At 40.0% G+C, this 16238-nt stretch overlaps 1 protein-coding gene across 5 annotated transcripts in view; it reads left to right on the forward strand.

The window, feature by feature from the left end:
- SERGEF (secretion regulating guanine nucleotide exchange factor) overlaps nt 1–16238 on the forward strand; it is a 132413-nt gene that overhangs the window by 17537 nt on the left and 98638 nt on the right. For all 5 annotated transcript variants that reach the window (XR_006180999.1, XR_006181000.1, XM_042882164.1 and 2 more), the window contains one exon: nt 15667–15827. Coding sequence is in view for 3 of the 5 variants with exons in the window: in XM_042882164.1 (XP_042738098.1) it covers nt 15667–15827 (161 nt within the window). In the remaining 2 variants the exon portion in view is untranslated. The remainder of the gene's footprint in view (nt 1–15666; nt 15828–16238) is intronic.

The following is a 16238-nucleotide window of genomic DNA, read 5'->3' on the forward strand; positions in this document are numbered from 1 at the left end:
GATATTCCCTGCCATTTCAATTTGAAAACAAGACACAATCTCTTCCTGGTTGTGATATCTGAGCCGTATCTGGGCATCATGTCTGCTGAAAGATTTTACCTGGGCTCTCAGTAGCAGTGGCTTCCTTTTGTCTCAAAAATAAAACCTTGATGAGCTGATTGCCTATAAGAAACTGTAAATGTGGTCTTCCTTGTGTTGTCTATATCCTGAGTCAATGTCAAGAAGAGTTGTGGTTTTGGAGGGCTCAGAAGAGCAGATTATTGGTTCCAAGCAATTTCTTGGGATTTCTTTCTCTTATTCTTTTTAATTAATGCAAATTAAACTGTTGAAATTGCGGTGATAACTGTCTTGGAAACACCTCCCATCTTACAGCTATTGTCTAATCAGGGTACAAAGGTGATATTAAGCTCTACTCAGAAGAGGAAGAATTTGGCTGTAAACGTCTCTGTCTTTCTGGTTCTTCTGTGTGTTTGTGGCTGAAGTTATTGCCACTGCCTGAGCCACTTGTGATTTTGTTATACTGTCCTATTTTTTGTGTGTGTGTGTTGAACCACACATGTATCATAGACATTGCTTCAATCACATTATACTGATGTCTGCCAATTCACCTATATGAAGCTGAAAAGAAGTGAAGGCAGGAGAACTTGCTGCCCTATTGATTTCCATCAAACTGCTCCCAAGTTCCTTCTCCACTATATTTTTAGAGAAAGATCCAAATGTGGAGTAAGTAACTTACAAGATCACTATTTGTCATTCTGGTAGGTGGAACAAGAGGCAGTAACAACCTGAGTCTCTGCCTGCCAGCCTCACAGCTTTTACAGAATCACGGAATGGCCAGGGTTGGAAGGGACCTCAAGGATCATGAATCTCCAACTCTCCTGCCACATGCAGGGCCACCAACCTCCCCATTCAATACTAGACCAGGCTGCCCAGGGCCCCATCCAACCTGGCCTCGAACACCTCCAGGGACGGGGCATCCACAACCTCTATGGGCAGCCTATGCCAGCACAATTCAGCTGTTTGAATTCAGCTTCCAGACTTCATGTGTTGTGGCTTCCACCATGACACCTCTTCATTAGGCTCTGTCACTCAGGAGTGAGCACAGATAGGAAGGCTGATTTGGAGGATTCTTCCCTACATCCCCTTTCAGCTGAGAGGCACAGGACACTCCTGTCAGACTGGTATTGTGGTCTGTAGAATGGAGATCATGTTGATTGTCATTGGATTCTGAGTCTTTCTGCTTCTCATTGCTACTGAAGCCTGTTCTGTGATTGGGAAAATCTGGAATCAAAGTGACCTTCATAGGGGTATTTATGTCTGCAGTCCAGGGAAGCAAAGTGAGGAATAAGCTGGGGTAGCTTAGTTTGGTTGGATTGTGTCTTGGTGTTAAGACCACTTAGATGGAGACTTGTTACTGTATAGGTGGTCCAGTTCTGGCTTATCCTGTCTGGCCTTGTGCAAACTACTTTGGGAAATGTATGGGAATGGAAGCTGTGCAGCTTTTAAAATCTGGCTTTACCTTGGTGCGTAGGTGGTAAGGTTCAGCTTAAGCTTGACTGATGCTTATTGTTTCACTTTCATTTTAACTCATTCATATTTAAGTTGCTATAAATTGAAGTTGAAGCTTTGCACAGAGGTGAAAAGAAAGACCATAGACCAGAGAAACCTCAATTGTTGTATGGAAAAATTTGGTAGGTGAATTATGTAATGCAGACAAATCAGTGTTGTCAGCCCTCATCACATTTAACTAGAAATACACTGTGCCTTATTTGACCTGGCTGCTGATCTTTCTGGGCAAAAGAATGGCAGTTTTATTTTGAGCATTTAATGTTATCACATCACATGACATAGTTGCATATAGCAGAGCAATGACAGAATTGTCTGAAGTTTCAGCAACTCAAAGCCCTTAGTAGAGCAAAGCACTGATGTGAAGCAAACGAATGGTAAGAATGTGCACTGAAGAAATTATGTGAAGTAGGAGTGCTTTGCACCCACCATTCATGAAGCAATAATGTGAAAGCTGAAACCAGTCATTACATTAACAGCAAAACTAATCTGCATGACATATGTTTTCCAGACATGATGTGTATTTATTCTGCCTTGTTGGTCTCTGAGCCGTGTGTGCAAGAGAGATGGCTGTTATATTTCAATGTAACTCATTTAAAGCTGTGCATTTGTAATGTTTTTGTTGATAAGCTCCACTGTTGGAAGGAACTGCCTACGTGTACACAATCTGTACATACATGTGCATTGATCTAGAGATTTCATTTAACCTTAGTAGCATCTTAAGACTTGCTAAATACTTGTTTTCCTAACCTTTTAAATGACACTTTTTGTATGGTGTAATTAATTATGCAGGGTTAACACTCACTAATGAATCTTATTATTTGAGCATAGGTAATGTGCTTTTTAAAAGCTTAGTGAGAATTGAGTGTTCCTGAAAAGCAGTGTCTTCTGGGACTTCTTTTTCCTAAGAAACAGAACAAAAACAAAGCAAGGATAGAGGAAAAAACACACACACACACACACACACACACACACACACACAAAAAAAAAAAAAAAAAAAAAAAAAAAACCAAAAAAACCACCAAACAAAAATCCTAACCATCTGGCTTCTTTTTTTCATGATTACCTTCAAGTACTTTTCAAATAGTGGATTTGAGGTAAGCTCTGATCGAGTCCAGGAGATATATTAGCAGCTATGAATTTTGAGTACTGCCTTTGTGGTCGTGTAGGATGTTTTCTTTCCCCTTCGATAGGCAGGTATAGCTGCTCCTTCCATTTGGTAGCCAGACTGGTGACTTTTCTTGTTTGAATTACTCCAGCTGTGAGGAGCCATGAAATAATCTAACGTAAGCCCAACATGAAAAAATTAAGTCAGGCTTTTTTTGGAGGGAGTAACCATGCTTGTATGAATGCTGGGAATGACTTTGTGCTGCTACAGCATGAAGTTGTGCTGATGTACGTATGAACAAATAGATGTTTTCTAGTACTTGGGGGTTTGTTTTTTGTGCATTTGCATGCATGCAGCTGGATTTGAGTGCCCTGAAAATACCATGACTGATGTTTATGTTCTAGCACTCAAGTCTTGTACATATACAAGTCTGATTAGCAACTGATAGCCATCAATATTTCTTGTATTTCTTATGTCTCTTAAGCAAAGTCAGTTTTCTTTCTACTATTTTCCATGCTGCTCTGTGCCTTGATTTCCTTAAATTAAAAGATAGAGTTCCTTTTTAATACACCCCATGAAAAAAAGTCACGTTGCTTTTCTTATAAATACTGCTGAAATCCAAGCCTTATGATTAACTCGTGCTATATGGTAGGGATGTGTACTGGTTTTGCTGACCTGGAGTTATGTTGATCTCCAGAGCAGTTTTCATTTGGCAGTGTATTTCAGGCACTCGTTTTTTATAAATATATGCATGTAAGCACAAATAGGATACTGCAGGATTAATGTGCTACTCTGAGAAGCTTGCAGCCAGAAGATGAGGAGAGCCAAACCAACAACCTGAGGTCATCACTGGTTCAAGAATAGGCTGGACACTGAATGTGCCTGCTCAGAGGCATGATCCAGGGCCAGCCCCCAGCTGCTGTGCAGCAAGCTCTGGTTGGTGAGCGAGGCTCAGTCTCAGTGGCATGAAGAATAAACAGATCTCTTACCCCAAGGAAAAATTTGAAGGGGACTTTGCAGACTATGACAGTTGCACACTTGTGTTTCTGAAGAGTTCTTTTGTATAATAACAGGAAAAAGAGATGTCCAGTTTGTGTCATGGCAGTTGAAACTCAGATGGGATTTCATCTGTTTTTTTGTGGTTCATATTTGAACATCAGCACGAAGATTAAGCATGTGTATTCTGTGCAGATCCCAAACAGCTGAGATTGAGGATTTGGGGATGCTCTGATAGATTGAAGAGCCTGTTTGGGTCAAGTCTACTTTTTTTGTTTTTTTTTTTTCCTGTTTCAAGTCCAGGCTTTCTCTCTGGTTGTAAGCTCTTGTATGGAAATTTCCATGCATGTTTATTTCAGCATTTCTGCTGTTGACCATCTCTCCTTGCAGTAGCTAGGCAGAGACTTGAAATGCTGTAGGAAGTTGTTCTCACGCATGACCTTACTTGAATCTTAGCAGCTGAGGAGGTATTTGGAACTGAAGCTTGTTAAAATTGTGTGCCATAGACAACTCCGTGGGGAAACAATTGCATCAGTACAGAAGAATGATACAGAAAATCCCCAAACAAAAATGCTTTCAAAAGAGAGGAATAGGAAGTAGCACCAATGACTGTATACTGATTTTCTGTAAGACAGTGGCTCGTTTGACCTGCTATATGGGAAAGCATTTTGATTTCCTCCATGCAAAGCTTTTATCATCACTGCTTTGATAAGCCAGTATCACTCAGGCTTCAGTTTCTCCAAATAGATTACTTCATAATTATATGGCAGGTTTTTGGAACTTTCATTCTGTTCTATTTTTCTATTGTAAGATAATCTTGATGTAACTGCAGTTTTATTTGTATCCCTTGTGACCATCTCTTGGTCTTGACCACAAGCAGCCTGATGTAGGCTATACTGTTGTTTAATAAATTGGTTGTTTTCATTTATTGATGAAAGGATGCTTTCTACTACAAGAAACTATACACTGTCATTAGTGGTGCTGACAAAGAGGTGGAAGCTTGCTTTACAGTGACTTGAAGTTTTTGTTCTCAAAATTGAGCACATAAATCCAAGTTGTGAAATACAGGATTCACGTGCATGATTTCAAATTTGCATTCCAAGTGCCTTTATAAAATCAGCTGCTAATAATTTCTTCATCTTCTGAGAGAATAAAGTCTCTATCTGGAGGAAGGAAAAAACATTTTATTGCCAGCTGCTTTTTTGGGGACTTGTCTGTCTAATGCTATAGGGAGCACAGTATGTACTGAGAGTAAATGGTAACAGAAAAGTTTACTTTGTTCTGGGGGCTGGAGAAAGACCTGGGTGATACTAAGAAGGTACCAGCACCTGATTCATGCAGATTAGAAGCCATGGGAAAGGGATATTATGTACGCAATGTCACTTTATTATAAGAAAAATGGTACAAAACCTGCTAAAGACAGGTCGATTCAGGGTCAGTGCCTTTTATCAGCTTTGCTAAATTCTTTTTCTAATGAACATAAGAAACCTTGTTTTTCTTTATTAAAAAAAAAAAAAAATCCAACAGAACATTACATTTACAAAAATTCAGGAAAAATATATACAGAAACACATTTAGGAGTCTGTTTTCCTACTTACTTCTTGCATCCCAAAATATTAAGCAAACTGAAAATCATTTTGTTCTCATGTTTCTGCCTTCATAATTTGACCTTTTTAACAGCTGTTGGTTGTTATGTAGGAGTTTGCCTGTGCATAAATGTTTTCTTTCAGGCTTGTGCCTGCTGCTGATGCAACTGATTGAAGCTGAAGCATTTGGTTTGAAAGAAAATGGACAAAAAAAACTGCCGGAAGAGAAGGGCAAGCTTGTGGGGAGGACATAAAAGGTGGCAGTGTGGATTACCAGTCATTCATCTGTTTTGAAGAATCATCTTGACAAGTCACGCAATACAAAGGAGGATGTTAAATGCTGTTGTGCTTGTCTCTTCTTGCTTGCTCACTTAGTTGAAGATTAAAAACTCAACCAAACGAGCCCGAACCACTGTGGGCATACACACAAGCAGAAGCTGATAGTTGAGATCTGTAACAAACTGTGTCCAACTTAAGAATCTAGGATAGTTATTTAAAAACTTTGCAATCCACCAGAGCTGGAGCAGTGTTCATCCAAATCAGGTCACCCCATGCCCTTGGGATTCAAGTCCCTGCAGTGAGCTAATCCTGTGTAGGCACAAATTTGACATGTAAAGTGGCTTTCAGAGTGTCTGATTTTTATTTATATTTTTATTTATTTATTTGAACTTTTTACTTCAAAGCAATGACTCTTCCCTACCTGGCCAGCTGCTTTAGGGCAGGAGAGAGCTCAGGGTATCATTAAAAGCTGTCCAATCTCATTGCGTTCTGCGAAGCGTGAATGTGACGGTACTGCTTCTTTCAATCAACATCCTTTTTAATGTCAAAGAAAAGAAGGCCACGAAGAGCTGAGAGCTTTTTGTTGCTTTTATTTTCACTGTTGTTCCTTTTGTGTTCCTGAGGAGATGTGTTATGTTATTTCTCCCCTCTTGCTTTCAAACATGCAGCTCTCTTGTTAACGGGCAGCACAGCTTGTGAGTTCTTACATCTTTATGTACGTGGTAATCCTGAAACAGATTTTGTAGAGATTTCATTTACAGATATGCTGGCACTGCAAACAATCACTGATTATGTAGGTATCCAAATTAAACCTCGCTAGTATTGTTCCCCCTTTGCAGCAAGTGGCAGATTTCTATACGAGGGGCTTGCATTGCATTTGTTGTATTTATGGGTAGAAACATCTCTAATGCTAAACTTCCAGATCTAAACTTCTTCCTCTTCTGCTCTGCGTCCTATGGCTCGGGGATGTTGGATACATCTCCTGGACAGTCTCTTAATATATCAATTGTGTAGAGTTAGAGGTCTGAGTTGCAACAAGAATGAGCGAGTTAAAGGATATTGCTAGCTGGATTGCGAGTTCTGGTAGGTGATGGAGATTTTTAGGGGCATAAATGGTATTTATAAATACTTGCACCATTATGCAGACGTTTACACCTTTTCCCCCTCTCTCCTTGCAGTCTCCTTGATGCTAGGCATCTTGACCACATGTAACTTAGGGTAGAACCTGTTTTTTTGTTGTTTTTTTTTTTTTTTTCCTGTGCTCTTAAACTCTTTTGTGGGTGAGGAAAAAATGGGGATAGTATTCTGGAGGGAATACATCACCTCATTGCTCATTATTCGTCTCTTGACTTCAAAGGACACAAATTCTGCTTCCCATCCATTTTTAGACTGCTTTGTTCCTCCTGTCAGTGACAATGCTGCAGTTACAGCTGCTCACTGCATGAGGTGAGCAGCCCACTCTGTCTTAGTGGTTGCTGTTGTAATGGTTCAGACTCTGAACTAGCAGGGTGATCTTCTGGGAGGCTCTGAAGGTGCTATTGTTGGCTTTGTGATACTTTTCTATTTTGTTTTGTACTTAATTTCTTAAGAATGACACACAATTAGGGTTGAATTCCATTGCATATCAAACTCAGCTGCTTCTGGGAACAGTTAAGAAATTTAAAACCCCTTAGGAGGGTGCAGGATTGATCATTTAAAACTGTTTTCATAATGCTACCTATTTCTTTGTAGATATTGTGACTTTTCTAATGCTACAGAATCATGCATGTCTGAGGGTTGTTATGTACTCAAATCAACGTGCAAAACTTGTGAATGTTTGCTCTTGCGAGTGCGTGCTGTGAGCAATGTGAAGAAAGCCTGCTGTTCCTACAGACTGTCATTCCAGGTTTTTTTTGTGATGTTTCTGTGTCTGTCTCTCCACAGCATGCCCTTGAGTTTTTTGACAAGGTAAATATTAGCACTTAGAATTTAATTGCCTTCGCTTTGTTGATCTCTTTTAGACAGATGTCTGTTCTTTCCTAGATAGACTCAGATGGAAATGGGATATTGAGAGGAGTAGGCCTATGTGGGTTCTCCAAATAAGGCAGATTTGTAAATGTTTGCAGTATTGGGGCTTTAGGTAACACTTCTTATAAAATGATGTGGAAAAGATGGCTGTACTGCATTTTGTAATGTCTGAATAACATTTTCTGTAGCACTGTACCATGTTAACGCTAGTGAAATACGACGTGGACCATACCTGTAAAGTGATGAACATCTGAGCAGTCCGCTTACAGAGAATAAGCAGGAAACAAGACTCAAGAAAATCACTGTGAATGAATAAAAGCATCTGCATTGTTTTTCAAAGTGCCGTTCAGAAATAATTGAAGGTCTTTAGAAAGAAATACCTATTCACTTTTCTGTGACACGTTAGGGGAGCAGATGCTGGACTGCAGCAGCAAGGAGATTCCAGGTTAGGGAGGCCTGTATGCAAGAAAGCATATAACAGTGCAGAAGTGCATGGAGATATAAATATAGAACGTCAGTAAAGGAGTATGACTCATACTGCTGTAGTAGCACAGTGCTGAATTTATTTGCAGAAGTACAGAACAAAAACCCTATGGTATACTATGATGCATTTGCAGATAGTTTTCCATAGCTGGTTAATGTTTTATGCATCTTGTTTTTTTGGAGACGTTGCTAAATTGTGCTTTGATTTTCTTTTTTTTCTTTTTTTTCTTCTTTTTGCTTTGGCTTTGTGTTTAGATGAAGAGTTAAGTCCTTTATTGAACCTTGAATGCAGCAGATCTGTTTGCTGGGTAGAGATGAGTTAGATTTGTTTTTAATCATGTAACTAAATTTAGCCAGCAATCTGCATTTTAAGGCATTGCTATTAAAAGTCTAAAAGTGAGATATGCATCGTAGTTTGAATTTAAAATGAGCCAGAGGCACAGCTGGTGAGGCAGTCATGACTCTAATCATGAGTGGAGAGAATTGAGAAGGGAATTTTCTCATCTTGCAGATGAATGCAAAGTGGGAAAAGTGCTCCAACACCTCCCCGGCCCCCCACCCTGCTTTCTTAGCTTTGGTTCACCATTTCATGGACCTGGTCTGGTAATAGACGACCTCCCCTTCTTTTTTGAACCAGGATCGTTTATCTGCTTAGTATCAACTACATGTACATAATTTTAATATCTACTAAATTTCCTGTTGTAATTTTTCTTCCAGCTTAGTCAGAGCTTCATGTAATATTTCATGTTTCCAGTTTCTCTAAAAGCAAAACAGCCTTTATCCCAGCTGAAGCCCAAACCCAGGGGCAAGACTTAGCGGGTGTCTGGAGTGTCTTGGAATATTCCATACTTGAAAGATATTTTTTTTCCAATTTTTCAAAGCAGTGAGGCATGCAATTAAGTATGTAAATAATCACATTAACTAAATGTTGCCCATCTTGATACATAACTTGGTGTAATTATGGAAGCTAAAAAGGGAAAGCTTCCCTATCTTTTTAATGAATGAAAATGAAAGCAGTTCACGTTTTTAATGGCGTTGATAGTCCTGATGATGGTGGATCTATTGGTAAATTTAGTATGCCATGTGAAACTGAGTTACCTCCAGCCTATCATAGAGTATCAAACTGACTTAGAAGGGCAGTGCCTTCTCACTACTTAATCTTGCCATTGTCTTCTCTAAGAGAAAGTCACACATCCTAATGGCACTGCCTGCCTAGCAGTGTTTGCCATTACACTACATTATTAGGAGTCACTGGATGCTTAGTGTTTTGATGTTTCCAGGATGTTCTGAGGGCAGCTGGATGTTATTTTCTTATGCTGTTTAGATCCGTGTCATGCATTATAGTTCCTCCTGGTTTGTAGAATTTTCTTTCATAAATACATAATTGTCGTCTTGGCTGATTTTTCTCCTGTTTCCTTTTAATTTTTATTAGTATTTTGGGCAATAGAGGTGGGTCACGAAGAGAAGCCATTTGTTTGCTATGAGCCACTGGTTCTAGTGGCGTGAAACCCATTAGATGTCTTTTTTGTTTGTTTTGCTTTCACGCGTGGTTCAATTGGTCATCAGACTTGGGGATATCTTATGCAGCTGAGAGTGGCAGCAGTTTTTGACCCACTTAAAGCACATAAAAGTTTGACAAAGTATCCATAGCTGCTGCAGGAACACTGGTGATGCTTTTACGGTTCTCTTCCATTGGCATTTGTTTGCTGGCCTCTCGTTGCAGTTTTAATCCTACTTATAGGTTGCTTGCAAGCCTGGAAGCCCTCTTGAGCTGCTGCATGTTGAAGGCTGTGGACTCTTCTGAACTAGAAGCATATTACAGCCTGTGACTGCAGAAGGCTGAAAATGCCAATTGTCCTATCTGGAGGTTTCTATTGCTGACAACTCTTGGAGTGTGCTTCCTATTCTGTTGAATTTTTCTGACAGAAGAGGCATGACCTCAGCATCACATGCAGATTTGTGCTTTCGCGATGTTTTTAATAGCTGCTTTAAATCAAAATAGAAAAAAAAAAAAACACCCAGCAATGAAATAGGTTATTATGTAAAGATGCAGAAGGCTCTATGGAGGTCACGTAGAAAGGTTTGTTAAGGGGTTTGGGCAGCTCTGTTGTACTGGACTCCTGTGTAAGAGCATAAAGGGGCCGTGGAAACCTTTGTCAGTTCTGCTAATCCTGCGCTGTCCCAGAACCTTGCACAGTACAGTGTTGTAGGTGCAGTAGTGTTGCCAGATTTCCAGCTGCTGAAAACAGAATGGTTAGAGGGTAAATGATTGTCCTGAAGAATGGCAGAGGTGTGTAGCTGTGGGACAAGGGTTGACTTGCTTTCTGTGCTCCTTATAAATGCCAGTTTTAAATAGATGTTGCTGTGAATTTTCATGAGAAAGCAGACATTGGGAATTTAATATAGAAGATCCTATTTCAGATCTGAATGAGATTACGCATTCAGCATGGATATCCAGGCTTCATTTGCAAAGTAATTGTTAATATAACCGTGACTTAAGATAGCCTAGATGAACTCTTTCATCTTGTATTTATGAAAGCCTAGTTCCAAGCTTGTCTGCGTACTGAAGAGAGGCTTCAAGGAGATAATACTACTGCAATCATGGTATCATCTTAAAAGAGAAAAATTGATAGAAAGATTAATCAATGTGTGAAAAGGCGTAAATTTTAATGTCCCTGTCCGCCTGTTGCTTAACAGTGAAACCAAGCTGTTTCTAAAACAAAAAGGCTTTTTCCAAATAGATGTTTTTTCACCAAGTATTTATATGGCTGAGGAGGCTGACTAAGAAAGTGCCAGATGACATAATCTGCAGTCTCGGCAGCACCATAGAGCACAGTAAGAGACAGGCAGGCAGGAAGCAACTAGAGGTGCTTTATGTGCAAGGTTGCTGGATTTGCAAAATTCTGAGGATTGTAAACTTGTAATCTTGAGGCTGTTTTTAACTGTGTATGCTTTGTCGTAGCGTAAGGATAGAAGGCTGAACTGAGGAAAACACAGAGGAGCCTTTCTGATGCTGGATTTCTAGTGAATACTATCACACCTTCATGGTAAGGCCAATAGAATGAAATTCAAGACCAAGTGCCAGGTCCTGCACTTAATCACAACCACCCCATACGATGCTGCAGGCTTGGGGCAGAATGGCTGGAAAGCTACATGGAGGAAAAGGACTTGGGGGTTGGTCAACTCTTGGCTGAACATGAGCCAGCAATGTGCCCGGGTGGCCAAGAAGGCCAATGGCATTGTGGCTCGTATCAAATGGTGTTGCCAGCAGGAGCAGGGAGGTGGTCATCCCTCTGTACTCAGCCCTGGTGAGGCTGCAACTGGAGTACTGTGTTCTGTTTTGGGCTCCTCACTATAAGAAAGACTTCAAGGCCTAGGAGCATTTCCAGAGATGGGCAATGAAGCTGGTGAAGGGAGGCTGTGGCAAGGTGGTGTATGGCCTCTTTTCTCAGGTAACAGTGATAGGGCTAGAGGAAAGGCCTCAAGTTGCACCAGGGGAGATTCAGATTGGATGTTAGGAAGAATGTATTCTCAAAAAGAGTGGTCAGCTTTGAAACAGGCTGCCCAGGGGATTGTTGTAGTCACTGTCCTTGAAGGTGTTAAAGGGTAGATGTCATACTTAGGAGCATGACCTAGTAGGCAATGTTGGTGGTAGGTAGACGGTTGGACTGGATGATCCTAAGAGTTCTTCTCCAACCTTAATGATTCTGTGATTTTTTTTGTGAAAAAAGGAGTTGTGATAATGTCTTCTGAGGTGATGCTGATCTTCACTGTTGAGGATTTAAAGAACCTTTTGGAATCGAGGCCCGTGTGCTCAGAACATGGCAAGATCAAGGTCTTAGGAAGCATCATTAGTATCTTCCAAGAACTGCCGATGTAGTATGCGTCTTTCTTTCACACAAGCTGAAGAAATTCCTCCTGCCTTTTATTCTTTTACTGTATGGAGTCTGGTACAAAATACCTTTTTCTGGTGCCTCAGCCACTTCCATGGTTGATGTACTCTGTCCAGTTGACTCATCACTGTGTATGTTTTCTTGACTTCTAATTAAAATCTGTTCTATTCTAATATTAGACCAACGTTCCTTGTTATATCACCCTTCATTCTTAAGTAATTCATCCTGCAGCCTCCTTACTCTGTATGACTAATGTCTTTCTCAAATATTCTTAGAACATTTTAAAATACCATCTATATTATAAGCAGCACAGTAGCAATACCTCTCATTACAGTTGCTTAACACTTTCTGTCATAACTCAGTGCTTTCTTTCACTTAGGATTTTGAGAAGACTTTAACCTTCTTGGCTGGAATTTTCCACGCATTGGTGTTTGCCTCAGCCTGAAATTTCCACTTGTGATTGAAATTTTTTTTGTTGGTCTGTTAGCTAAAAATGTAATTGGCATTTTGTAGAGGAGGCACTTCTAAATCAGCTTCTATTAGGTTCTCTCACGGAAAAGATATTTTGGGGTTCGTGAGAACTAAAGGAGGAGTTGGCTTTTTGGGCCAACTTTTAATCTCTTCTTAAAACAAACAAAAAAATCACCTGGTTTAAAATTTAAGGTTGATATTCTCTGTGTTTGCCTACCAATAACTACCTGAAACTTGTTTCCCTTAGTTGCAAAATGGAAAAAAGTGAAATTAGTTATTTCTGCTTGTGAACAGTGAGACTGCTAAAGGCTGTTCGGTGTTGAATGTGTAAGTATTTCTATGCTGCTTTTCCAGTTAAAGAGAACAGAATCTGGGCATTGGAGGTGTTCTGCTGTAGCTAAGCCCTACTACTGTCTGTTTTCAATCCTTCTGATATACTCATGTTCTTTATTTCCACCAAATTTGCTGGAATAATTTGCAATAATAATAACGAACACACTTCAAAGCCATTGTAAGGTTGTGGAGGAGTAAAATCATGAGCATCGTACTGTTTCCAGGCCTGTTATTTATATTTCAACTTATTTGAAAGTTTAATGTAGTGCCTCAAAAATTGATCGAGTAATAGAATTGCAGTAAACCTGAAGGGCACTGATACGTAAATAATAGTAGAAGGAAAAAAAAAAAAATGAAACCAAACATACAGCATGTAGAGATGGTGGGTAAAGGAGCTTTTTCTAGTCTTCATTGCTGATAAAAGCATAATAAACAGCTGATGGCAGCTGTAGTTAGACAGATGCTATCGACTGGTCACCTACAAGGCAGGAAAATAATTCTCTCAATGAATAACTGGTCAGATGTATCTTGGAGTTTTAGTTTGCCTTCATCCGGATCCATGAACACTAGCAATGGGTATGAATTTAGACAAGGCAGTGCTCTGATGTGAGCATGCCCAGGATCCTTACTGTTACCTGAGTGGTTGGGGCTTCTCTGAGTGTCTGGGTCCAGATGGAACACACGATTTGCATTTGGGGAAAAAAGTCAGACTGGAGAGGACTCTTTCCTGTGTCCGAGGCAGTGCTACCATTGGTCTGGGAGAATCTGGATGTGTCATCACGTATCCTGCTCACCTTTCTGGAGGCCTTGTGGGTTGCTGACGTCTGTCTCTCTTGCACTTGATGTGTTTGGCTTCTGAGGGTTGAAATGCTTGAAGTTGAATTACAGGTCAGTGCAGCAGTGTCTGGGTAGGGCTTGAGAGCCTGTGGGGTGTTAATGATCTAACTAGATGCTACAAAAATTCTTTCTGGGTTTATCCTCCATAAAAATCAGCTTGAGTTCCTGGAGTTGATACAAAGTAGAGCAGCCTGCCTGCACATTTCTAGTCTGCTCACAGACTTCTTCATAGGTGCAGTAATCTGGTGTGATGTAAAAGCCTGAGACTTAATCTGCGTTTAGGTTTGCTGCAGAACATATTGACACAGGAGCTTTCCTGCAACACTTTTGCAGCTGCAGACGTTTTTAGCAGATATCCATACAAACTATAAAATAAATATAGTACCCACAAAATAAGCATATACATTTTTTAAGCTACAAATTATTTCCTCCAAGTTTTAAAGCATGCTGGTGTTCTATCAATGAAACCTTCTAGTGCTTTAACCTAACAAAACAAAACCTGTGTATTAAAAGACCTTTCTTGGGTTGAAAGCAGTGTGTGATTGGTTTCAGCTTCTCCCTAAGTGCTAGAGAGCCTCCAAAGGCAAAAAATCTTTGTGCCCTTGAAAGAAAAGGACAACTAATTTTATCCCTTAATTATTTCAGGGAAGGCGTTATCAGTGAACTGAGAGAATGAATCTGAAAATCTGTTTGAAAGATCTGAGTGAAAGATACCACTACCAGCAGATTTGCAAGGAAGATGGATATACTTCATGTACATTTCTACAAAGTCAGAGATTTCCAGTTTGAAATGTGTTACCGGCTTAAATCCCCCAAACCAGCAGTGCCTAGCTTTGTTCCCTCTGAGATGGTATAACAGCACCCAAAAAAGCCAGAGCTGTTCAGGTTTCCTGAGGTTTGTGTTAGGGCATATTAAGGAAACCCTCGGCTCTGTGGGATATGTCTCCACTGAAGGGCAATGGTAGAAGTGAGTGTTAGAGCTGCTTTGCTTGACTTCTCACAGATTTCACACCAGGGGGTTGGAACTAGATGAACCCAAGCCACTCTGTGATTCTATGATTTGAGGAAAATTAAAATTGTTCAGCTTGTGACTTGAGGAATCCAGTTCTCAGGAGAAGTTTGAGGCTTAGCTAAAGTACACATGGAATTCAGGGTCAATGCAGGCTTCCTTCTGGGCTGTGATGGGATTGCTGCTTCTAGTAAAAACCCACTTAAGAGCATATTGTTTATATTGTGTATGTATAACTTTTTAAATTGGAAGCCGTGGAAGGAGAGCTTTCACCAACTTCCTTGCAAATGCAATTATGTCATTAAGGAAAAAAAAAGCTTGCACCTAGCATGTTCTGTCAAAATAGGAATGGAAGGTAAGAAGCATTACTTTATGAATGCTGTTTATTTTGTAGGATGGACTTTGGGGTGTCAGTCCTGCAGCAGTGAAACCCTTTGTAATGTGGGGAGAAGGATGATCTAAATGCTGCTGATTTCATTTAAAACTGCCTTGGTAAAAATGTGATTCCTGTGAGAACAAACTGTTGTATTTGCAGTGCTTAATGATGACTGTGGTGGAGTTCCTCACTAATCAGCTGCTGCCCTGAGGGCTATAACTTTGCTAGCAGGAGTTATGACAGAAGGTATCCTGACTTCTATCAGGAAAACAAACCGTATGTTAAATACAGGACATAGGATGGATACTTCTATGGCAAATAATAGAAAACAATCTTTTGTGCTTCAAAAACAGCTGTTTTGTGTGTGCTTCTGTGAAGCTAAAAAACAGCATCCTTTATACAAACAAATTATGTGTATTGCATGCAGTATATACAAGTTAAGCAGCTTCACAGAAGTGGTTTCATTTACAGCCCGGGCCACCACACAGCTGGCATTCTGCTGGAAAGTTAATGAAGTTGGAGAAACTGTGTGGAAGTGCAACTCAATTCATCTTTAGTTTTAATATAATTTTTCTTGTGCTCCCAGAAGCAAATAAGTTTCCACTACGTTTGTGAAGCTTTAGATAAGATGCATTAGAAAGTGGTGTTCTAGCTTTGAATTGGTATCCAGATGTTCCAGGAACCTAGTGAATAAGTAATCTCGAAATGTGCTTTGTTTTTAGAAACTGGGAAGGTATTCACCTGGGGCAGAGCAGACTACGGACAGCTTGGAAGACATGCAGTGGTTCCTGATGGGCAGGAGACGTGCACAGCATCTGAACAATCTGTGAAGCTGTTTTGTAACATTCCTATTTCCTTGTCTTGCCTAAATGGAGCATCTCAGGTAATGAAGAAATTACCATTTTTCCAGGTTTTTCTTGGGTGCATTAAGATAATCAGAACAATTTCCTAATAGAAACCTTTCAAATGCTGCAGCACAAGCCCTTGTTGCTCTTCCTGTAAGCTCAGAACTTAATGATTCAATTACTTCAAATTTCATAAAAGGCTTTTGCATTAAGAAGCTGATTTTCTCTTGTTTGAACCAGATGCCAAGTTCTTTCACATATAAATGCATACTGGAGATAGCTGCAGCTTTGATGAAGTCTCACAGCTGGGGTGGGACCTTGCCCAGGTGTGGTGCTAATTCTTGCTGAAGCCCTCTGTAACAATTTAGCCAATGGCTGTTCTCTAGCTGATAAATTATATTGCAGCTTCTGTCTCAGGTTGACTAAGCAAGTATGAAGATTTCTCTACT

This window comes from Lagopus leucura, unplaced genomic scaffold (assembly GCF_019238085.1).
Source record: "Lagopus leucura isolate 7727_CA_CO unplaced genomic scaffold, USGS_WTPT01 Super-Scaffold_100033, whole genome shotgun sequence".
NCBI lineage: Eukaryota > Metazoa > Chordata > Aves > Galliformes > Phasianidae > Lagopus > Lagopus leucura.